The 25,921-nt window shown below is 43.6% G+C and overlaps 1 protein-coding gene across 6 annotated transcripts in view; it reads right to left on the minus strand.

Moving 5' to 3' along the window:
• Positions 1-9,971: 9,971 nt before the first annotated feature.
• The window catches only part of ETV7 (ETS variant transcription factor 7), a 30,194-nt gene continuing 14,244 nt past the window's right edge, over positions 9,972-25,921 (minus strand). For 2 of the 6 annotated variants that reach the window (XM_010949002.3, XM_010949005.3), the window contains 2 exons: positions 24,327-24,427; positions 9,972-24,214 (listed from right to left, as the gene is read on the minus strand). In XM_010949002.3, coding sequence (XP_010947304.1) covers positions 24,097-24,214; positions 24,327-24,427 — 219 coding nt within the window. In that variant the 3' untranslated portion in view covers positions 9,972-24,096. The remainder of the gene's footprint in view (positions 24,215-24,326; positions 24,428-25,921) is intronic. The other 4 variants (XR_012501110.1, XM_074348581.1, XM_074348582.1 and 1 more) reach the window with 4 other exon arrangements.

A 25,921-nucleotide genomic window follows, 5' to 3' on the forward strand; every position in this document is an offset into this window, starting at 1 on the left:
CTGTACACTCTCCTCAGTTCTCTCCTAAGAACTGAAGAGGGAAGGACTCAGAAGGAAAGGTCACTGAATGCAATACCGACATTCCTTGACCTGAAGACAAAGTTCAGAAGGAGTTGCTAAGGGGTATGTTTTTCAAATCCTGCTATCCCTGGGTAGGGTCGCCATGAATCTTGACAGAACATTCTAAGAAGTTTTTTTACACTTTCTGTAGTGCTTGAATTTTTTTTTTTAAAAAAGAGAATTTACACCTGTTTGTAATCAGAAAAGAAAAACTAGTTTTATTCAAAAAATGTCAGAAATCCTGTTTAAGTTGATTGACACAGGGAGGCATTACAAAGTAAATATTGAAAGCACTGAGCTTTAAAGTCTCCCAGCCCTGGAACCATCTGCCAGCTGTGTGACCTCCAGCAGGGGGTACAACATCTCTGAGTTTGTTTCTCACTCAGAAACTGAGTGGCCACCTTAGAGGGTGATGTAGGGTGAAATGTGATAATGCTCACAAAGAAAAGAAGAAAATGTATTGACTGCCAGGCACTTTCCTAGGTCCTTTCTGTATTGGTTAAGGGCCAATATTTTATTATCAGTAGCAGAGTTATTAAGGCTTTATTCATACTGTCAGCAAAAAGGTTTTGGATCCAGCTATGTGCTGGGCACTGACTCAACACTGAATTTAGAGAATTTATTAGCCCAAGAACCAGCCCAGGCTTCAAACAAGGGTTAAATTATATCTCATATTTTTTATTTATTTAACAAAACTGTTTTCTTAGCCATCTCCTCCATCTCCTCCAAGCCCTGTGCGCATCATACATGCTCCTCCTTATTCAGAGGTGAATAAGTACCCCCCAACCCACACCCTCATGGAGTTCGTAGTGTAGTTGGAAAGAGACATACAGAAAAAAATCATAAAATTAGGTGGAAGGGAATGGGGAGTTATTGTTTCATGGGTACGGAGTATCACTTTGAGAAGATGAAAAAGTTCTAGAGAGGGATGGTGGAGATGATTGTATAACAATGTAAACGTACTTAATGCCACTGAGCTATACACTTAAAAATGGTTAAGATGGTCAATTGTATGTTATGTATATTTCATCACAATTTTTTTTAAAGGCAGATGGAAGCACAGGGGCAGACAGCCAAGCGGGACATTGTGCGGGAAACTACCCTCTGACACAGTAATTCCATCTGCAGATAAGTACAATCTCAGGTTCTCACAGGAGGGGAGCCATCACTGGCATTCGGACCTTCTCTAATCAGGCAGAGGGGCAACCCAGCCCTGTCTTCAGTGCCCGTCAAAGACCAAGCCTTGGGTAAGGATCTGTGGAGAGACACTGGCAGCTGCCTGTGGCACCACAGGGTGGTGACACGATGTGTAAGGCCCAGTGACAAATGCAAACAGAGAGTCCTAAGTTGAAAAAGTGTTGAGGATTTCAAAAAGACAGAGACCACAGACCATGAAACCAATCGCAAGCCCTTCCGAGTGCTGAAGCGATACAGGTCTCGTGGCCTCGAATGGGACTCTGATGGGGACAGCTCCCACCCACATGCCGTGAGGAAAGATGACAGAGGAAGGGGGAGAGAGAGACTGAGAGAGAATATTTTTTGAATTTTTAATTTCAATATAACACACAGAAAAGTGCATGAATCACAACTACACAGCTTGATGCATTTTCACAAAGGGAATAAATGTGTGTACCCAGCACCCAGATTAAGATGCGGAACATCACCAGCACCCTAGAAACCCCTTCATGCTTCTCATGGGTACCACTGTCCTGACTTCACAGCTTAGATTATTTTGCCTGTTTGGGGGACTTATATGAATGGGAATTAGACTGCATGTTTTCTTTTATCTCTGTTTTTTTTTTTTTTCTCACTCTATTTCAGGTTTGTGAGATTCAGCCATACTGCTTGCTGTGTGCAGCTGTAGTTGTAAATTTTCAGACTGACAATATCAAGTGTCAGAGAGGATATGGGGCAACCCGACCTCTCATATACTGCTGGTGGGAGTGGAAAATGGTATAGCTACTTTGGAAAATTGAGTGGCAATGTTTAGTAAAGCTGAAGAGACACCTAGCCTGTGACCCAGCACCTCCACCCCTAGATACACACACACAACAGAAATGCAGGCACAACCTCCCTCAAAACAACACTAAAAGATTGTTTATATCAGCATTACATATAATAGACAGAAACTCAAGAACTTGAAAAGACTCAAATGCCCCATAACAATAAGAAGAGTAAATAAACGGTGGTATATTCCCAAAATGGATAATTTTTTCCCCAAAAGTCTGTATATTTGTTTGTTTAGAAAGACTATTTATGTAAAGTAAGCCAAAAAGAGAAAGAAAAATACCCTATGATATTACTTATATTTGGAATCTTAAAAAAAAAAAAGACAAACTTACATACAAAACGGAAACAGACTCACAGACATAGTAAACAAACTTATGGTTACCAGCGCAGGACAGGGTGGGAAAGGATAAACAGGGAGTTCGAGATTTGTGGATACTAACTACTATATATAAAATAAACAATAAGTTTATACTGTATAGCACAGGAAACTATATTCAATATCTTGTAATAACTTATGGCTAAAAAGAATATAAAAACAAATATATGTATGTTCCTATATGACTGAAGTATTGTGCTGTACACCAGAAATTGACACAACATTGTAAACTGACTACAATAAAAAAAAAAAAAAGACTATTTACCCTCTTGTGTGGCCTGGGTATGTAACACAGGGACACAGAAGATAAACCTGGTCTTAAGTGAAAAGGCAGGTATCACAATAAGAGGGGTGAGAACAAGAGAGCCCCAAGTCTCAGCAGCCCTAGGTAGAGCAATTCTGAGGGACATATTTAAGAGAAGGAGAATTTTTACATGAGACAATTAAACCTGTCTGTTTGGAACTCCAGTTCCCAGAACTCTGCCCCCAGCCTGGCAAGATAATTTGCATTATGGAAATAGAGTGCCTTTGGTGACTTGCAGGAGCAAAGATCAAGAGTGCGAACACACTCTCCTTGCCAGGGCCACACCCTCTGCCTGGAATCCACCAGTTCAAGGTCCAGCCTATCCGGAGTTTGGGCTTCCCACCTGCTGAGTTTCCTGGAGAGATGTCTTCTTCCTTCTCAGTGAGAGATATCTGAAAGACTGTGACCTCACTCTTTCCCAAGCCAGGGGAGGGCTGAGGACCAAAGTCCCTCGACCAGAAAATAGTCTCAGAATATTCTTTTGGTTCGCATGCAAAATGACTGAATTTAGGTCTTGTGGCTAAAGTGCTCAATGAATCTCAATCCCCACCCACACTCCCCTGACTCCTCCCAGTGACTCCCAGAATCTCCTCCTCCTCAGTTGTTTCTGGGTCTCCACTCGAAGTGGGTAACTCAGGTGACCATCATGATAGCCTAGCTTTGACACTGGACAGAGCTGTACCGAAACCCCAGCTCCTCACTCCCCAGTCATGCAAATGATCCTATCTCCCAGTTCCTCCAACAACATGATCCCTCAGGCCACTGGACATGCTGTTCTCTTTGCCCAGAACATTCTTCCTGCTACCTGCCCTCATCCATCTTCACATGACCTGCTCCTTCTCACTCTGCAGGTCTCTGCTCGGACATTACCAGCTCTGGGAAGCTTTCCCTGGTCTCCCTAGTGTGGCTCAGAGGCCTCTGCTCTATCCCCCTGGATGCCCCTATGCTGCCCCATCCAGCACTTGTCACGTTGGGTTGTGGCTGTCTCCCTAGCAGGACAGTAAACACCCAGAGCAGAACAGCACATCTGTTACTAGTATTTTCTCCACAAAGTTTTGTTGATTGAATCATTTCTACCAGGCGTTGGCAAAGGTTTTATGTAAAGGAACAGATGGTAAATATTTTCAGTTCTGTGGGCCATATGATGTCTGTTGCCATGATTCAACTCCCTGGTTGGAGCGAAAAGGCAGCCATAGGTAACATGTAAACAAATAAGCGTGGCTGTGTCCCCCCAGAATTTATGGACATTGAGTTTGAATTGCATATGCTTTTCATAGGTCATGAAATATTATTCCTAAAAAAAATCTTTTTCAACCATCTAAAAATGTAACAACTACTCTCAAAAGCTCTCAGGACATACAAAAATAGGTGACAAACCGTAGTTTGCTAACCCTGATTAATACTGAGGGTCACATGCTTTGGGTTTTCCAAGTCACTGTCAGGGATATAGTAGGATTACTTAGAGCAATAATGTAACAGTATTTCTTAATATCAAGCAGAAAATTAAACTTGCAAGTGCATTAAATGACTTAGCCATCACATCCTGTAGACTATATTTAAGAAATCCAAGATGTTTTAAGATTAAGGAATTGTTACTATCAAGGAACTATGTCAATAGGTTGACAATTTCTCTAAGAAATCCTAATGGGAATTTTTTAAACTAGGCATGAAAGGACACTTTATTTTTTTGTGTTAAGAATTATTTATCTTAAATAATATCGAAAATATTATTCAGATAAATAAAAGTAACCACTAGAAAAACTGAAGGTAGAAATTAAGTAGGACCAATTGCCTCCAGGAAGTGGAAGGGAGGGTGGGTTTTCTACAATGCTAGGTTATGTTTTTGGTTCATCGTTGTTGTTTTTCTTAACCTGGTTTCTTATATTACTATGATGTGTTGAATGTTAATGAGGCTGTGGGGATACAGGAACTTCCATGCTTCGCTGGGGGAGGGGGCATGTGGACTACTGCAGCCATTCTGGACAACAATCAGACAATATTAGTAAAAACTGGTGTCCATATTCCCCAGGGACTAGCAATTCCACTCCTAGCCATTCTCACATAGCTATTTAAGAGCAAAGAAAAAACACTCATAGATAGCTGAAGGGGTATGCCTGGGGTTGGGACATGGGTTTTGTTTCACAGTGTGACTTTTATGAGATACTTCTTTTTCCTGGCAGACAGCCTTTGCCCAATTTGTCCAACCTGTGATGAGGTGTTCCTCACTGCCCAGAATTTTCCTATGCGTGGTAAGCAACCTATTATGAAACTTGCTCATCTGTGACCACCTTGTTCTTAAACAGGAGTCTTGTACTTCGAACATGGTTGTCTCTCATATATAGGTGGTAAGTGCTCTGGCAGCATTTAGGTGCTCAATCCGTGGCCACCAATTTTAGTTTCCGGTTTGCTTTCAGGAAAATCCACAAGTTTAAATCTAAACCAAATGCATTCTAATTCAGAAACCAAAAGAGCATGCACCAGAAGGACAATCTGCTTTTATTGAAATCCAGAATAAAGTCAGAGAACTTGACCAAAAGGAGGGAGCTTGAAATCTGAGAGGAGACTCATCCAACCAGAAGCAGAAGGTGACTCTCAGAAGCATCGAGCTCAAGGGGCTCAGTGCAGGTCCCTCTCTCAATTCTGAGAGTCACTGCCCCTCCAGGGGTTATCTCCTTTGGATCCTACTTCTGACATCATTGAACATCAACCTAAATAAGAAGATAAACTGAGGCAATCTCAGATTACCAGAGATTTGAGTTTATTTGGGAGTAGCAGAAGAATTTCAACTCAGGAAATGCATGCTATAGCAAGATACAGTGAGTCCACTGAGGGTTTGGGGTGGGCTCTATTTATGAGCAAGGAGTACAAAAAGGGGGAAATCCAGCCAGAGTCCAAGCAGTAAGTTCATTGGCTTGAGGATGGGGAGATATTCTTGGTGAATATTCATTGATAAGGAGATAAGTCTCAGTCTTCTGTAAATCAGGCATTTAATGGCAATCAGTCTCTCTGCTTAAGTTCTGTTCTTCTGAGGGCACATGTGTGAGATTTCCCATTTCATATTTTCATTCATGTTAGATTGAAATCCTTTATATAGATATGGATGATATAGATACAGGTATAGGAAGGAAATATTATCACTTGTAAAAATATAATTATACAGCCAGAAAATTGGAACCAACTCAAAATTTTTGAACACAAAAGAGCCTGTGTGCAAAGTAAATCCACACAAAAAGTTTTTCTATTTACTGTTACTTACTATATTTTCTATTTACTATTTACTATATTTCTATATAACCAGTTAGAAGGTGTGATGGCAGAAAATATTCCAGCCACAATAGCAATTTTTAAATATTCTAACTACCTCTAAGAACTGTATTAGATCCATAAGCTATATAAAAGATGTAACAAAATACAGAAACATCCATATTCTTGAATGGAAAGCTAATGAAAAGAATTCAAATCTCTGTTGGTTAATTCATAGTTCATCACACTTCACTTCCAATTACAATTTAAAAGAATGTGACACAATTAGAATTTAGAAATTGACAAAATTTCCCTGGCTTTATTTCACTGGGAAATTAACAGATGAGTTTACTACAAAATTTTTGTTAAAGAAAAATAAGTTGTATGAGGAAGGGACATTTTCTCTGCTGGATATTAAATGTATCATAAAGCTACAGAAATAAAACAAGGTTGTATCACCAAGAACTAATGGACAAACCAAAAAAAGTAGATAACTCTGAAACTACTCCAAATAACATACGAATTTACTGAGAAAGAAAGCTCACCAACCAACGAGAAGAGGGGATTATGCGGCAAATGGTGTTGGAAAAACAGCCTGGAAGTCAGAGGATCATTTCAGATCTACACTTTATACTGTAGTGTAAAATACTTTCCAGATACATTAAAGCATTACATGTAACAATAATGCCACTTAAAAAAAAACCTAAAATAATACGCAGATAACTAAATTTGGATGAAAGACTTCGTAGAATAAAAATAATGAGGCTGGCGGGGCGCCGCGCGGGAGGCTCGCGCACTCGGCGGGTCGGGCTGCGGCGGCGGCGGCGGCGACGCTCAGGCGCCGCGTGTGAGGCGCCCCGGGCGCGTCTGCGTTCCGGCTGCGCCACCCTCACCCCAGTGGGCTGCTGAGAAGGGAATGGCTCCAGCCCTGGGACCGCCGAGCACACCTCCAGCACGGCCCCCTTCCCGTCGCAGCCGCGGGCCTCGCTCGGTGCTGGGCGACTCCGAGGGGAGGCGGCGGCGGCGGCTGCGGGTCTGTGTGGAGGAGCCCTGCCCTCCAGCCTGGCTCCGCCGCCGGGCCCAGTAGGGCCCGAGAGAGCTCGGCGCCCGCCCTTCCTCTAGCCTCTCGGTCAACCGGCTGGAGCAGCGTCGTCCCGGAGGTCTCTGGGCCGAGGCGGCGGCAGCTCCTCCGGCTCCACCATGTCCGCGGGGAGAGACTTCGGGACTCTGCGGAGGAAATTCAAGCCGGCGTTCCTGCGGGCGCAGAGCGGTGAGTGTGCGGCTTCCCCGCGCCCCCCAGCCCCGTGCGGCCCTTCCCCGCGCGGAGGCTCCGTGCGGGCCTCGCGTTCGCGCTCCGTTGCACCCCGCAGCCCTTGCCCGTGTTCGCCGACCTCCTTAGCCACCGGCTCCTCTTCGCCAGATCCGTCAGGCGGATTTTGACCTTTGCGTCCCCGACTCCGCCGGCTCCTTTCCCCGGAGCCCAGCCTCTCCCGTCGAGCTGTCCTCACCCCGCCCAGTCCCGGCCTCCTGTCCATCCCTTTCTTCCTCCGTCTCCGTCGTCCCACAACCCCAGCTCCCCTCCTTGAGCCCGACCCTCGTCCCGTGCTCTTTTCCCAGCTCGTCAGGCGTGTGCGGCCCACCCGGGAAGCCCCACTCGGGAGAACCGGCCCCTTTCAACCGGGCGCGCGGCGGGTGGGATCTGAGCGTTGTTTTCCGCGGAGGCTTGGCCCCGAGAAGTTTGGAGGGAAAGTGGGGGGTCCTAGAAGATTCTTGGATTGTTTTCACTTGGGTGGGGAGTTGGTCTGGGTTGCAGAGGATATATATTTGGAGGAGACTTGAGGAGGGGGTAGATGGGGCGTGAAGGAGTGGCGGCGGTAGTGGCGATTTTTGCCCCCTTGGGTTTGGCTGTGTCTTGTTGGAAACCTCTTTTTCTTCTCTTAACTTTAATCCCTGACAGTTCTTTGGCGGTGTCATTTGCTTTCCCCATCTCTGCCAGATGCTTACCTTGATCGTTTTACTTGGAATTTTTCACGTCTCACCTGATTCTCGTCACTGTCATGCGAACAGAAATTACTGGGACGTGTTAATCATTCCATTTCCTCTTGGGGTATTTTCCAGTTACAAATTTAGGATTCCTGTGTGAGAGGACTTTAGAATAACGAACATCTTTGTTTTGTAGGATTTCCTTTGGGGTTAGGGAGTAATAGAGAAGGCATAGATTCATCATCTAGATATTTAAGTTAGATTTAAATGTGTAATACCATTTTGGCTAAATGATTCTTTTATGGTTGATAGTCCATAGTCTCTGATGAGTGAAATTATTATTTACCTAGTGAGGCTTCTGCTGTCTCTGTACTTTGTATTAGATATAAGATTGCAATTTCGTGATGGCTATCTCTAAAATCACTTCATGTGGTAACTCCAATTTTATGCTGTAATATGCAAACTTCACACCCTACAATTTAGAGATTATCATCATCCATTGTTTTTCTCACACTTTTCCTGACCATCTTTAAAATTGAGACATTGAGAGATTAGTTCCTCCCAAGTCATGGGACAGTCATCAGGTATTTTAGATTAGACTGTGGGAAACATTTATTTCTTTTGGTTGAAAAGAAGATAACTGATAGAAATTCGGAGCTTTTATTACTACCTCCAAATTCAGAGCTTTTGTTACTACCTCCAAATTACTACAAATTAGTATAAATGCAACATCTTATATTAGGATGGTACATTGTTGTTATTAATGAACCAATATTTCTGCATTATTAACTAAAGTCTATAGTTTATTCAGATTTCCTTAGTTTTTTTTTTCTGTTTAAGCATTCAATTGAGGATACCAGATTACATTTGATTTCCCTGTTTCCTTAGGCTCCTCTTAGTTTGTTTTTGTTTTTGTTTTTTTAAGTACTGTGTTTACATGCTTTTTAACTCTGTGAAACTGGGTAATTATTTTCTGAGGCTACTATATTGAAAAGTAATGCCATCCAACAGCTTTGACAATGAAACATTGGTCTCTGTTCTCATGGGCAATGCCTGCAGTTTTCTTAGCATTAGCAAAGGTCTGTAGAATCTATGTCATCTTGATGTAACTTTTAATGAATTTTTTCATTTTTAGGTTTTAAACGTTCACAATTCATCTTTCAAAGACTAATCTGTAGCAAAGCCTTGTTTGTTTCCTTAATAGCATTTACTACATTTATAATTCTTATTTTTTATGTTTGTTTTGTCTGTTTCCCATAACAGAATGCAAGTTTCATAGAGATTAAAAACTTTTTTTTTTAATTCATTGTATACCCAGTGCCTACAATAGTGCCAGGCTTGTAGTGGGTACTAAGAAAATTTGGTGAATGAATGATGGTTGAATCTAATAGTAACCAAAGCTAGTAGTCATCTTTGCTATGGTGAAGTCTGTATTTTTGCCTTATGCAATTAATAGTTCAACAATAACATTTTATATTTACATTATTTCATTGCATACAGGGATACTCCAGATGCTCAGGAAGCCTAGACCCAATAATTTGTAGCATTTACTGTGTTACTGAAAAAAAAAAATACAACAGACTAGAGTTTCAAACTTTTTTTTTAGTTGAATAAAATTATTTTGTTTTGTTAGTTATTGTTATTTGCTATTTGTATAACATCTAAAAGTATGTCAGATGATTATTTAAAATTTTTTTTTATTTAAGTATAATTGGTTTACAATGTGTTAATTCAAATGCTTATTAAAGACATGTTCATGGAACAGATTTGAAATTAGGTATACTATTTTATTTAGCTTTTCAAAAATTTAAGGTTCTGTGCTCTATAATGAAGATAAATTGTTTCAGTATATGAAGCCTCATATTAAATGAATGACATCAGTCTTGGTTATGTTCCTGTAAACTCTTATGGTTTCTTTAGATTTCAGTAGTGTACATGGTTTAATAAAAGGAACGTTAAAATTAAAAAAAACACCCACAACAGCAACAATAATAATGAGAGGAGGCACAAAAAATGATAGACTTTACTAAGTCAAAATTATAAACTTCTGCACATCATAACCACCATAAAAGGTTAAAAGACAAACAAACTAGAAAAAAATTATTTGCAACAAATAATACAGGCAATGTCACTCTCCTTATTTTATAAAGGTTGCAAAAATAAATACAAATTTAAAAGTAATCAATAAGCACATAATAAATGTTTAACTTCATTGTTAAACAGTAACACTGTTTACTTCCATTTATATATGTTATAACACAACATTAAGTAGAAAAATCAGAATATAAAACTCCTTAAGCAGAATAATCCAAATGATGTTAAAACATACACATATGTTTTTTAAAATGGAAATACAACCACCTAATATTTTAAATGACTTTCCTTTGAAATGGAATTATAGGTGGTTTTATTTTTTTATTCTTTGCCACACGTTCCAACTTTTCTATGGTAAATGTGTATTATTATTACTGAAAATTAGTTAACAGTATTTCCCTGGCTTGGTCCCCACCAGGCGAATTACAGAAATGGCTCGCCTCTAGCAAAGGAGGTTTGAAGGGAGGATTCCTGGAGTATCTCCCCCAGTGACAGCTTCCAGGTTGCTGTGCCTCACAGAAAGCTTCCTTCCTATCCACATGGGGCCTCAAACCTGTCACCTTGGGTTTCAGGTTCACAGAGAAACTCTGGCTGTGCGGGCCAGGCCCTCTTTATCAAGACCTCCCTCCCAAAGAGAACACCAAGCAGTGACTCTGGCTTTCTGGCCACTGAACAAACCCAAATCAAATCTTCCCATCTGGGAGAGCTGTGGGGGAGAGAGATCCCCATTAGCATAAGGCCTGGGAGTGAGGGGAGGGGAGCAGAGGAGGGGAGAGGAGATTCGAGAAGGCCCTGTTCCTTGGAGGTGGCCACGTGCCCCAAAGTGTCTATTTCTTAACTCCAGTCAGCATCCCTGTTACTTCTGCAAATGTGCTTCATTACACCCATCTTCCTGCCAGGTCTGAATTTGATGAAAGGATGCAGTTTAGTCTCTAGGAACTGGGACCTCTTTTACAGATAGGAGATTATGCAAATTATTAGGCAGAGAGAAATTTGCAACATGCTGTAAATAACTGCTGTAGCTCAAGGACAATGAGAACAACAACTGCCCTTGGTCTCAGTGGGTCCCTCTACGTAGTGGGTTGAGCAATGACTCCTAGAAGGGTAAGTCCAAGTCCTAAACCCTGGAATCTCTGAATGTGACCTTATTCAGAAAAAGTCTTTGCGGATATAATTAAGTTAAGGATCTTAAAATGAGATCATCCTAAGTTTAGAGTGGACCCTAAATCCAAAGACAAATGTTTTTATAAAAGAAAGGCATAAGGAGATTGTGAGAGACACACAGAGAGAAGATGGCCATGTAAAGATGGAGGCAGAGATTGATGTGAAGCATCTGCAAACCAAGGGATGCCAAGGATTAACCACTAGAATCTAGGAGAAAGGAGAATAGGGTACAGAGCTCAGTGGTAGAGCATGTGCTTAGCGTGCACAAGGCCCTGGGTTCAATCCCCAGTACTTCGATTAAAATAAATGAATAAAAACCTAATTACCTCTCTCCCCCAACACACACACACAAAACTTGAAGAGATATGGATTAAATAAATATTTTTTAAAAATCTAGAAGGAAGGCCTGGAATGAATTCTTCCTCAGAGCTTCCAGAGGAAACCAACCCTGTTGAAATCTTGATTTTGGACATCTGGCCTCCTGTGAAAGAGTACATTTCTGTCTTTTTAAGCCCCCGAGTTTGTAGCAATTTCTTAGGGTAGCTACAGGGAACTAATACATACTCTTTCACACACAGCCATTCAGCAGTCTGGGTCTCCAGGTCCTGGTACCCCCACCCAGCTTACTGTAACCCAGGCTCATGATTCAGCTGCCTGTCTCCTCTGAGTCAGGAACCCACTGGGATATTCCCCTTCCTGGTGGAAGAAGCACTCGGGAGCATTCACTTTAATTGCCTGATTGTCCAGCAGAAGGGGTGTGTGCCAGACAGATGACAGTACCATACTGTCATTTCAGAATGTTCCCTTCATGGCCCTAAAAAGTAAGTAAATAAAATGAAATAAAAGAGAAAATAATTCATCTTGAAGTAAAAAATGAGAAGCCAGTATCAAGGAAACTGAAGGCATGTTTGATCGCTAGTGTTCCTCACAGCTTTTTCTGCCCTTAGTGACTTTCATTCTTAGTCAGCACTGACTTTCCATTGAAGTCCAAAGTAGACCAGGTTTCTACCTGCAGAGGTTGCCCGCAAGGTGAAACCTGAGGGCCGGGCCCTTCTGACGGTCCTGAAATTCCCCAGGATCAGATGGGGAGATTTCAGGCACTAGGGCCCAACCTGGAAGGAGCCATGTTTCAGGGAAGAGGTGGCCCTTTGCATTAGCAGGTGACTGTGCTCTCGGTTACTTGACAAGTAAGATCACTCCACTTCCCCCAGGAAACCAGAAAATGAGCTGTCCAGGACAGATTTGGAAGGTCTTATCTTACCAAACAAAAGCTTTATTGACAGGCAGGCAAGCCTCTTGGGCCAACTTTGCTGGGAGCAGAGCTACCACATTGCTCCAGTAATGCATGTCTGTTTATTAGCTGAAACACTAGGGACCCCGTAACTCCCCCACACATGGGAGAGAGTCATGTTTTGAATATGTTCTTCTGGGATACTTTTAATAGAAAATAGCTTAGCAGCAGCAACATTATTATTATTATTATTATTATTATTATTATTACTATTACTATTACTATTACTATTACTATTACTATTACTATTATTATTTTCACAGATGGGAGCATTCAGTATATACTGTTCCACAACTTGCTTCTTTTTTAAAAAGACATTCTTGTGGCAGTGATTCCACAACATTGTCTTAAGGGAGTTTTTGGCCGAAGAGCAAAGTCTCCCTTCTCCCTTTCAAGCCCCAGATTCTTTTTTTTTTTTTTTTTTTAATTTAGTGTGTGAAAGGGTTCAGAACTCCAAGAGACAGTCAGTAGTATGGAGGGGTGTTATGCAACGTTCTAGTATTTCCCACACAAGGTGACGTGAAGAAAATTGCATTTTACCCACACTGGCTCCTTAGCCTTCTGCAGATGACCTTTCTCCCTGACTTTGAAAAGTTAGAGTGGAACTCTCAGTCCCCCCACCTCAACTTAGGCAGGCAGGGAGGGGAGGGGAGAGGATGAGGACCCAGTGCTTCAGAGAATCTCTCTAAATATATTTTTGTGTTATGTGAGGACATTTCTGAAAGATACATTCTTAAGAAGTAGAATGGTTAGGTCACAAGGGAGACACATTTAAATCTTTGGTCAACCTGACGAATTCCCTTCCAGAACTTTGTACCCCTTCACACCTCCAGCTGTGGTCTGTGAGAACAGCTGCATCTTCTCACTCAACGACACCACTGAACCTGTTCATTGCTGTCCATCGGATGAGCCACTTTCGTTTTAATTTGCCTTTGTTCAGTTATTATTAGTGACACTAAGCATCTTCTCAAATGCTTCTTGGCATCTGAGTTTGTTCTTGAGCAGCTGGTTCTTTAATTGAAAAAAAAATCGACTAATCAAGTTATATTGTTTCCTCCAGGACGTGCTCATTATGCTCAAGAGAATACTCGGAAACTCTTGCCTCCAGTAACACACAGGAGTTTCTCACTTCCTGTAGAGAAAGCAGTTATTCACTTCAGCATCACCCAAACGCAAAATACTCAGAGTCAGATATGAGAACTTCTTAAAGGAAACCACTTCTCCAGATTTCAAGGATGTGTGTCACAGACAGGGCTTCAGGGGTAAATTTGTAGACTCCACAGATGGGGAAAAAGTCATTTCACAGTGCCAATACAAAAAAAAAAAAAAAAAAGCACCATCAGTTGTTTAGCTCAAATAGGTATTGAACCAAGTTAAATGTTAATTTAATATGTTAAATGTTAAATTTATTTAAACTTTATTAAATATTAAAATCTTGATGATCCTGATGGATTGAACCCATTCATATTCTTCTCAACCTCCTCCGAGTGTCTCTTCCTCTACTTCACAGGCTAGAAAGCCGAAAAGTGTGTTTCCCAGGCTCTTTTGCAGCTTGAGTTTCCGGTGTGAGTTCAGATCTGACAATTACATGCTCTGGCCTGCGATTTGGAAGGAGCAAGTGAGCAGGGGGCAACTTTCTGTGGATCCAGCTACTGCTGGAACATGCAAGGTTAAGAGAAGCTGTGTATTTTTTTATCAGCAGGGTCCCAGCATGTGGGTACCCCCTTCATAGAGCAAGGGTGGCCCCCTTGCTGGCTGGTGGTGGTGTTCTGGAACATTCCAGGAGGTCCCACCTGGAACCCACTCCTCCAACCCTTCGAATGACTTTGTAAGCCCTTGGTTCCTTTTCTGCTAAAATTAGCTGACGTAGTTTCTGTTTTCCTTCCATTGAGCCCTGACTGATACAGCTCACAAATACTTACCTTGATGGAGCCATGTGAGATACGAGAGAGAAAAGGCTAGACAAAGGGCAATGTAGTCGTGAATCATGCTTATTATGGTTTTCCTAATAGCCCTTTAATCAGATGTCTCGTCCCTGTAGGAAATTTGAAAAATACATAAAAAATGCAAAGAATGAAGTAAAAACCATTTGTTATTCCACAAAAATCAAACGTTGATGAAAAGAAAACATTCTGTGCAGTTTGGTGCAGCCACTGTGGAAAACAGTATGGAGATTCCTCAAAAGACTAGGAATAGACTTACCATATGACCCAGTAATCCCACTCCTGGGCATATATCCAGAGGGAACCCTACTTCAAAAAGACAGTTGCACCCCAGTGTTCATAGCAGCACTATTTAAATAGCCAAGACATGGAAACAGCCTAAATGTCCATCGACAGGTGACTGGATAAAGAAGCTGTGGTATATTTATACAATGGAATACTATTCAGCCATTAAAAATGACAACATAACGCCATTTGCAGCAACATGGATGTCCCTGGAGAATGTCATTCTAAGTGAAGTAAGCCAGAAAGAGAAAGAAAAATACCATATGAGATTGCTCATATGTGGAATCTAAAAACAAAAGAAAGAACAGAAAAAGACAAATGAACATAAATACAAAACAGAAACAGACTCATAGACATAGAATACAAACTTGTGGTTGCCAAGGGGGCGGGGGTGGGAAGGGACAGACTGAGAGTTCGAAATTTGTAGATACTGACAGGTATATATAGAATAGATAAATAAGATTATACCATATAGCACAGGGAAATATATACAAGATCTTGTGGTAGCTCATGGTGAAAAAGAATGTGACAATGAATATATAGTGTATGTTCATGTATAACTGAAAAATTGTGCTTTACACTGGAAATTGACACAACATTGTAAACTGACTATAACTCAATAAAATAAAATTTAAAAAAAGAGAAAACACTCCACCTCTCTGAAATGTTGGTCCTGATCAACCAGCTGCTGCTGTTTATTGAATGCAGAATGACCAGCAAGCCAGGGGGAGCCTGGGCTGATTTTGGTGCTCATCTAATGTGAATGCAGAGCAGCTCCCAGTCCCTTCTCAAGAGTAAGGGAGAAAAGTTGTGGCAACAGAATGTGATGATAATAACTTATCCAATTTGTCTCCTACTTTCCAACCCACAGCCCTGGCAGCACTAGTGGGAGGTTGAGTGTCTGTACTCTTTCTCTCTTCAGTCACCCTCCCTCTCTTTCTGGCTTACTTCACTTAGAAGGACAATCTCCAGGTCCATCCATGTTGCTGCAAATGACATTATTTTATTCTTTTTTAAGACTAAGTAATATTCCATGGTGTGTGTGTGTGTGTGTGTGTGTGTAAAATCCGCAGGGATCAAAATAGCTCAGAAATCCCACCGATTGGACAGGACAGACCCTGTCGGGACCCTACATCACCTTCTTGCTTCCCTGGCATCCCCTCAGGGCAGAGGGCATGGCCACCACCAGTTTGGGGATAACTTCCCTGCCAGCTCCAGTTAGAAAAATCCCAGGGAAGATCTCTGATTGGCCTTTCCTGGGTCATGTGCCATCTCTGGACCAATCACTGTGGTCAGGGAAATGAGTGTCTTTCAATGGCCCTGCCTAGGTTAGAGGGCTCTCCCGCATCACCAGGGGCAGGAGGCTTTGATGGAGTAGGAGAGCCGCTCCCAGAGGCAAAATCAGTTATCAACAGGAGGATGACAAGAGGGGTGCTGGGCTGATACCTGTATTACCTCACTGCCAATCCCGTTTAGGGATTAGGCATTGAAGATTCATGTTTCAAGTTTAGATACATTATTGAGGGAAATTTGAGGGATTCCATCACCTGCGTTAAAACATCATCCCAGGCTAATTTATCAAAGTACTGAGCCATAACACGAAGGCTTAAAGGGCTAGAACCCAGGACAGGACATGTAGTGGTTTGCTCGGGCTACCATAACAAAGCACCACAGACCAGGCGGCTTAAACAACAGATACTTACTTTCCCACAGTTCTGGGGCTGTTGAAGGTGCCAGCAGAGTTTATGTTTTCTGAGGTCTGTCTCCTTGGCTTGCAGACAGCTGCCTTCTCATCGTGTCCTCACGTGGTCTTTATTCTGCGTACGTACACACCCCTGATGTCTCTCTGTGTCCTGATCTCCACTTTTTATAACACAGCAGTCTCTGATTGAATTAGGGCCCACCCTAATGACCTTCTTTTAACTTAATTATCTCTTTGAAGACCTTATCTCCAAACACAGTCACATTCTGAAGTATTGGAGGTCAGAGTTTCAACATAGGAATTTGGGGGATACAATTTAATCTGTAAGAGGATGTTAGAAGATACAGAGCAGGCCATGGACTGTGCAGAGTTTTTAATTTATATATATTATATGTATGTATATAGTTATATATGTAGTTATATATAAACCTCATGGTAACCACAAACCAAAAACCTATAATAGATACACACACACAAAGAGAAAGGAATTCAAACATAATACTAAGGATAGTCATCAGATCACATGGGAAGAGAGCAAAAGAAGAAGAAAGAACAAAAAAGAACAGAAACAACCCAAATATAGTTTTTAAAATGGCAATAAGTATATGCCTGTCAACAATTACTTTATGTAAATGGACTCAATTTTTCAATCAAAAGACAGAGAGTGGCTGAATGGATACAAAACAAGACCCATATACTGCCTGTAACAGACTCACTTTAGACCTAAAGACACACAGATTGATGAGGGATGGAAAAAGATATTCATTATTTACAATAGCCAAGATATGGACACAACCTAAGTGCCCATCAATAGAATGGATAAAGAAGATGCGATACACACACACACACACACACACACACACACACAGGAATGTTACTCAGCCATAAAAAAGAATGAAATCTTGCCATTTACAACAACATGGATGGACCTAGAGGGTATTGTGCTGAGTGAATTGAGTCAGTCAGGAAAAGACAAATACTATATGATTTCACTTATGTGTGGAATCTTAAAAACCAAAACAAATGAATAAACATAACTAAGCAGAAACAGAATCATAGATACAGAAAACAAACAGGTGGTTGCCAGAGGGGAGGGGGGGAGGAAGAGAGAAATAGGTGAGAGACATTAAGAGGTACAGATCTTGCAGTTACAAAATAAATGAGTCATGGGTATGAAATGTACAGTGTGAGGAATATAGTCAATAATTACGTAACGTCTTTGTATGGTGACAGATGGTAACTAGACATTGTGGTGATCATTTCAAAAAGTATAGAAATATCAAATCACTATGTTGTGTGCCAGGAACTAACATAATTTTGTCAGTCACTTACTCTTCAAAAACAAACAAACAAACCCATAGAAAAAGAGATCAGATTTGTGGTTACCAAAGGAAGAGTGTTGGGGGTGGGGGGAAAAATTGGAAGAAGGTAGTAAAAAGTACAAATATTCAGTTATAAGATAAATAAGTACTAGGTACTGTACGACATGATAAATATAATTAACACTGCTGTATGTTATATGTGAAAGCCGTTAAGAGAGTAAATCCTAACAGTCTCATCACAAAGAAAAAATTTTTTTCTATACTGTGGTTGATACATGGGTTGATAACCTGAGTATGTCACTGGCTGGAGTGGGTGATCATCTGACTGAGGGGAAATCCCTTCCTAATTGAATTTCTGGGATATCAAGAGCCATATTTAGAACCCCGGGGCTTTCTAGCCAGAGCACTGTGGATGATACACAGGGCTTCCTTGAGTTTGGATGTTTAAATGGGCCTAACCTGGAGCCGTGAGGTCTGTCCAGGAGACTTTGTGATCTCATTGGTCTTAGCTTGTGGCTCCCCCACAGGCAAAGGAGCCGGATAGAGAGGGATAGCTCTGGGCACGTGGTCTTCTCCTCCTGGGCTCCTGTCTTCATTATTCATACCCATTAGGATTGTGTTAGGTTGCACATAACAGAAACTAACAGCACTGTCTGTCTCAGGCGTGAGTTTCATGGTAGAAACCACAGGCCAAAGAGAAGGGGGACAGGCTGATGACAGGTGAAAAGTTGATGTAGGTGAAGATGATTTACTCCTGTTTTCACATGCTTTTCACATCTCTGGCAGCTCAATTTAAAATCAGACCCCTTCACTTGGCTGTATTTTATTTTCCTTCTAGGTGCTTATCAGCACCTGACAGCAAATGCTGTATTTATCACTTACTTATCTGCTTACTACTGTTTCCCCATTTTCTAGAACAGTGCCTGGAGTATCACAGGTGCTTAATAAATACTTGTTAAATAAATGAATACATTATTTCATTTGAAACTTAACAACTTAATGTGGTAAGCAGGGCGGAGCATGCTGTTACTTATTTCACAGATGTGGAAACTTAGGCCCAGAAGGCTGACTTCACTAAAGCCACCAGGAACTGAGGGAGCCTTAATCCTTTTGATTCATAGTCAGGGGCTGGGTGTGTAAAGTGAGGGTAGAGAGGCTTTTGACACACCCCTGGCCCGTATCCCAGAAAGGTCTCATCTGGGCCTCTGCTCAGAAAGTTGATAAACTACTCAGGAGTAAGGTGATAAGAGGAAGTAAATTATTCCCAACAAAGAGACTGGGAAGATAGAAACTTCAGAAACCATTGTCCTGTGGGTTGGGAGAGTAAGGGTGATAATCACTGAACAGGCAGCTTTTTGGTGCCCTCAATTTCACCCCCACTCCAGCTACTAACTCTGCCCCAAAAGATAGTGAGCTCCCCATCACTGGAGGTGTTCAAGCAGGGGCTGGATGTCTACTTACAGAGCATGCCTGAGTTGGGAAGTTTTTCTCACATCTTAGTAGGAGGGAGCAGGCATTCTCCATCACAGCACAGACGCTGTCAGCGTAGTGGTCCCATCACCAACACAAGAGGCTTTGCGCCACCTGGTGGGTATGGTTTTAAACTGCAGACCCTTCCAAGGATAGAAGCCTGCAGCTGTGTCCCCAGAATCCTAAGCAATGAAGCTAGGATAGAGTTTCTGACAGTTTCATGAGCACCACAGAGTTTGTGAGAACTCAGAGGCACTCCTGCACTCATCAGAGAAGTCACCATTACAGGGAAGACTTATTAACAGGACTCAGGCTGAGGCATGTCTCTGGGATTGGAGGGAACATATCCTTCCCAAACTTTATTCCAGATTCTTCGGATAATAACCTGGGAAGCTACCTGAGGGAGGGAAGGAGGAGGTTCATTTGTTCACTCTTATTTGTATTTGGGAGTAACCTTGAATTGCCTTTGCCCAGGTGTAAAATTTCCCAATTGAGTTCAAATCTGCATAAGTCTCGATGAAACCACCAAACAAACAACACCCCCCCCCAAAAAAACCTCTATGTTTTTGCTCCATGGGTATCAAATTCAGAAAGGTTTTGTCTACCAAAGTGCATATTTTCATTATATTTGTTGTACTATTATTGTCTTACTGTATCATTTATTATCATCAAAGACCTTTGTAACTGCCGGTAGATGTCATAATGAGCTTCATGTGTTAGCCTTACCACACAGAGTACATTTAATTTGAGCAAAACAAAGGCATTTGAGAGTTCAGTGGGCCAGCACAGCCCCATCTGAAGTGAGCGTTGGATTCTGCTCAGCCCTCCTACAACCCTGAAATGGGCCCCGGCTCCCACCCCAGACTCTGCTCTGGACAGTGAATCCCAGGGTTCAGCTGTCCCTGAGGGGAACATGCCCCTGTTCTGGGCCAGCTGCTCCTCTCACCGTTTCTCCTTCTGGTTTCACTTCATTTCTGAGAAAAGAGCACAGTTTTAATCAATGGTCCGTCCTAAGCCTAGATCTGGGCATCAGAGGCCAGCCAGGCTCCTGTGACGTGTTACAGGGAAGCCCCCAGCACAGGGCAGGGAACCGCGCACTTCTCGGTAAAGTCTGTTGGGTGAACAATTGGAGGCTCCCTGTGGACTGGCTTCAAACAATGGGGTTGCTTTCCTCACAGCATCAGTTGCCTCATGAAGTAGGTAATGTGTAGGTGGTGCTGTTGAGAGTTTCTCCCTGCCATTCCTCGTGGGTCAGACACAGGATGACCCCTCCCTCTCCCTAAAGGCTCCCTCCTCACCTTTTCAGGGTCTCAGCCCCAAGCCTGGTCAGCTTCCCTGTGTGAGTGAGCCAGGCTGACCCAAGCACGAACCTCAGGGACCCCTTTGTCCTCCCTCAGGGATGGGCCTCTGCAGTCAGCCTTGCTTCTGTTTCCCCTGCACCTCGAGTTCTCCCTGACCTCTCATGATGAGAAGGCCCTCCACGCTGCTATATCTCCAGACCTCACCCCCACAAAAGGGAAGGAGAAAAACAGCAGAAGCCTGTGTGATCCTCGTTAGGGACACCCTCCCTGGCCCTTCCCAAGCAGAATTCACCAGAGCCACTTTTTTCCCCACATCCACCTTGCGTTCACCTCTCCCTGGGGACTGTGACAGCGTCTGCTCAGCTACTTCTGCTTTCCCTGCTGTGTGAGCTACTCAAGGGCAGGGCCTAGCTCTGCTTTGTATGCCTCCCCCACCCTTCCCCATATGAGCAATTATCTTATAAGGGTTAGGGAATTTTAAAAATTAGGATCATGATTAAAATACTTTTTAAACATGCACATTCTGATTTCAGGACAACCCGCTTTAAACTGGCCATCCAAACCTTGGGGCTGTCCCAGGAGCCACTTAGTTCAGAGGTCGTACTGAGTGGCCAAGCCAGCACGGAGGAGGGGACTGAGGGGACCTGACACCAGCATTGGACAGGCTCCTCCTGAGCCTGGACCACCTTCACGTTCACCATTAGATGCTGGATGGCTCGGAGGCATCAGGACCTTGCTCTGTAAGTTTCTGTGTTTTCTGTGTGTCTCTACAAAACTTTTAAGAGAACACTGGGGTAGAAAATGTCAATTAACATCATAGGGAGGAACCAGAGGAAGAAGCCAAGAAAGGCTGTCACAAATAGGGTCCTGCATGAGAAAGACACTGGGTCACCAGCATCAGCCCAGGCTTCCTGCAGTAAGAGCCCGAGACGTGGCAGGGCCACCAGGATTAAAGAAAGGGCTAAATGTTACAACCTTAAACTTATGCAGTGTTATATGTCAATCATATCTCAGTAAAGCAGGGGGAGGTGGGGGAGGGCTATATCTGGAGCTTCCTTTTAAGAGAAAAAGACTTTGTTGGCAAGAATTCATAAAGGAGAAGATGGACATAATGGAGCCCATGGGTTAATGCTGTAAATGGCTGGACCAGGAGACAGTGACTTGCATCATGAACTTGTTAATATACTCACTTTTTTTCCCCATAAACTCTTTACTGTTGACATTAATGTAATCTGGACAAAAAAAGGACATGGCTGGCTACTTTTCAAACTGTGGGACTCTGTTTCCTGCTTCTTAAAATTATTTGTGAGGAAGTCCATTTTGACAAATGTTGTTTTCAGTGACCCAACACTTTTCAGGAATCTAATTATATAAAAAGTGGGTATAAACCCAGAGCCTCCCCTGATGCCAGGTATATAGCAGGTGCTCAATTAATGCTCATGGAAGGAATTGCTGAATAAATCCCTTTATTCCTGGTACCCAGGTGTTCATCCCAGGCCAGGGCCTAATGTGCCTGGAGAAATGAGATATAGCTTAGCCCAGAGCTGAGTGGAGAGTCCAAGGGTCTGGGATCTGAGGTAGTGGACCCTATCCAAGCCCACAGCCCACTCCTGGCCCCAACAGTCCCAGTGTTGGGTGAGATTTAACTCCCCCTGCCCCCTCGATAAAGACATAATTCTTGGGATACACAGCTGTTGGCAACCATTAACACACCAGCAGGCAAATGCCAACATCATAACTGGAAGAAGAGACTTATGACTCCATCCTCTCATTTAAACCTTTGTGTCTTAGACCCATGAGTGAGATGCGAGACAAGAATAAATGAGGCAACATTAGGAGGCAGCACGCAGAGCAGGGCTGTATGTCCTTGGGCAAGTCACTCCCCGTCTCTGGCCTCAGCTGCCTTATCTATAAGAAGAGAGGCTGGACAAGTTGATTTCAACGGTCCCTCCCAGTCCAGTTATGTAGTTCTGGGCCAGGGATGATGAGGAAAGCTGTGGTTCATCCTGGGGCAAAGTCAAGGAGATGGGATAGTCTCAGGGAAAACTTTAGGGGCCAAGGATTTTCCTGCTGGACCTTTTTGCCAAGGTCCCTGCTTGGCCCTTCTGGTGTGAAATTGTCAAGGGCCCCAGATGGGACTAAGCCAGGACTTCCTTGCTCGTGAGTGGTCACAGCTTTGAGTTTCCAAATCCTAGAATCCTTATCAGGCTCTCCGAAGTGACTCAAGTCCAGCTTGGGCCCAGCTAGATGGGGGGTGGTTTCCTGACATGCTGGAGGCAAGAGGCAGAGGTGGTTTCCTCCTTCCAAAAAAGAAGATGTGAATCTAGGTTCAGTTTTCACTGAAGTGAAAGCACTCTCTTCCCTTTCTCCCCTAGTTTCCTGGGGGTCGCAAGGGCAGAGGCTCTGCCCTCATCGGGTCATCCCTGGGCTGGGGAGCTGAAAAGAGAAGCTGAACCAATAGGAAAGGCATTTTCATGCTTTAGAGCAGCTTTGGGTTTGCAGAGTTTTCTTAGCTCCTTACACAGCTGGCATACACCAAGCACTGCACAAATCCTGTCTTCTTGAAGTTTTCTGGGAATCCTGTGAGGTCAGGTCGGGAATCACATCCCCATTTTGCCGATGAGAAACGTGAGGCTCCAGAGAGATTGAACAACCTGCCCATGGTCACACGGCAGATGCAGGTATAGGAGCATAGGAAGCTGGCGGGGGTGGGGAGGTCATCTTCACTGAGTCATAGTCACAGAGTAACCCCAGGACTGAAAACTGAGGACAAGGGTGTTGGGCCAGGTGAAATGAACTGTTCAGTGATGATGATGAAGGCAGAGAGGTAGGACCATGACCTCTGCCTAAGAAGTGCTCAATACATTCAGAGGCACTAAAAGAAAACAGGTCACAGCACTGGGTTCTGGGGAAACATCCCAGCTCTGTAAGCCTCTGCCTCCGTTTCCCCATCTTTAAGCCTCAGAGGGTTGGTAGGTGAGTTGAATGAGATAAAATATAGGTAGTACCCTTGGCACAAGGCCTGGCACATAGTAGGCATGTAAATGTTAGGTCATTATTATCATTAGTAAGACTGACAAAACAGTAATTTTTTCCCATTTCATACATCAGCATATCTTCATGAGCATGGCCCTTTTGCAGACTAGGAAAGTTGAGGTTCAGTGAGGGACCTCTGCTTTGTTCTGTAAATTGAAGGAGTTGGGCTGGATGTTTGCTCAGTGACCAGCTTCCTCTCCTGAGCTGGGCAGGTACTAATGGGGAGGACAGGGAGAGACCTCACTCCCTGTGACCCCCAGCCCAGGGCTGCCCTACCCAAAGAACAGTGCCCTCACAATGTCCTGGATGTGAGGCCTCCTGGTTCTCAGCCCTTCCAGGTCCCTGGGCAGCTTTGAGGTCTGAGACACCAGCTGTGATCCTATGAGTGTAAAACCCTGCTGGGGTTCCCTGCTGCCCTGGGAGGAGAGAGGAGGCCCTGTACAGCTAGCTGCCTTCATGGGAGAATCAGTCTCTGCCCTGTTGGTACCCGGTGCCTGAAGTCCACCTGCCCTTCACTGAGAGACTTCCAATATCTCCTCCTTGAAATCCACCCTGTCCTGCTCCTGGCCCTCCAGCTGCTCCCTGCTGCTGCCTTTGTCCTGGATGATCTTCCCGGGTGTCTTCAGAAATCTGGAATTCAGGTCCCAGCAGCAAATCAGACCCTGCCCCAGCCGCAGAGGGCTTTCCACCCCCCCACCCCAGCCCTACTCCTTTTTTGCACCTTGGCCCTTAGGCCACTCACCTGAACAGGAGTTTCTGCCCAGGTTCCTTCTTAATGATGTTCAGCTTATAGTAGTGGCGCAGGGCACGTGACATCTTCTCATAGGTCATGTTCACCCGGTTCTGGAAGACAGAGCAGCCCCACATTACCCCCGGTTCCCCATCCCGCTTCTTCCAGTCCTCCGTTTTCACACCTGGAAGGGAGCAGGTTGGACTGCATGGTTTCCTAAGTTGCTCGGCCCAAAGTTCTGTTAGGACATATGAGAGCTCTCTCATATGTTTGGAAGGAGAAAGGCAGGGGAAGGGCTGGGGGAGAAATAATGGGATGGTTCTGCCACCTACCTGGCTGTGACCCATTGGGGGCAGGAGTGAAATGCATTGTTGCTTTTAAATAGTGAATAGCGAATCGTCACAAGTAGTAGCAAATAAATACGTATTTCGTGGGAGAGACAGCGTGGTGGGGTGGCACAAGGGCCTTGCCACCAGCTGTGTGACTTTGACCAAGTCCTTTTTTCCTCTCTCTGAGGGGGCCAGTGCAGAGTAGGGGCAAAGAGGCTGGGCTTTGGTGTCACTTAAAGCCCGAGCTCCCCCATTTGGCAGCTATGTGACCCTGGATAAGTTTCTTTACCTCTCTGAATCTGTTGCCCCAGCTGTAAAATGAAGATAAAAACACCCATCTCACAGATTTGTTGTGAGGATTAAACTGGCTAATCCATGAGAGCACTTAGCACGGTGCTCTGCACATAGTGTGTGCTCATTAAATGGAATTGCTACTCCCTGGGCCTCAAGTTTCCCTCCCTCCAGATAAGGTTGCCCAGACTGTAGTCATTTGCATCTTTCCAGCCAGGAGCACTAGGGAGAAGACACAAAATAGAGTGTGGCCCAGAGCTGGAGTCAAGTCTCTGCTCTGCCACTTACTGACTGCAAACTCTGACAAGCTGATAAAGCTCTCTGTGCCTCAGTTTCCCCATCTCATAATATCCTCCTCCCGAGGTGGTTGTGAGGATTAAATGAGTTAATGTGGGTAAAGCCCTCAGAGCAGTGCTTGGCAATAAGATGCTGTGCCATTTTAGGAAATGAATTTATTTATAGACTAGGACACTGGCTTTATATCACTGCTGTAAATCATGAGATTGACAAGGCAGTTGAATTTTATAATCCTAATTCTTACTAAAATAAATACTTAGTTCTTCAAATTTGGAGCAAACCACCTAAAATCCCCTAGCAGGTACCCATGGGCATTCCTCACATTGGGAATGCTGGCCTCAGTCGTCCCCAGGCCTTTCCAGCCCTGATACCCAATGATCCCACGGGGTGTGAGACCTGGGTTTGTGTCCTAGCTTCCTCGAGGGACCCAGCATCCTCATCTGGCTTAACAGCATGCGATGTATAATTCATGTAAACACTCTTTGAAAGCCTCAACTGCTAAACAAAGGTGGGATTAAGAAATTAGAAGGCAAGATTACTAAATTCCAGAGACAGTCCCCATCTTCAAGAAGTAACTGCCTGTCCCTTGGGATCTCTCCAAATAAGATGATCCCAATACTTCTGGGGCTGCTGGTGAAGCCCGCAATCAGTTGAGGCCTGTCTCCTAGTGCTGGGGGTCCACTCTGACCC

The sequence above is a fragment of the Camelus bactrianus genome, chromosome 20 (genome assembly GCF_048773025.1).
Source record: "Camelus bactrianus isolate YW-2024 breed Bactrian camel chromosome 20, ASM4877302v1, whole genome shotgun sequence".
Classification (NCBI taxonomy): domain Eukaryota; kingdom Metazoa; phylum Chordata; class Mammalia; order Artiodactyla; family Camelidae; genus Camelus; species Camelus bactrianus.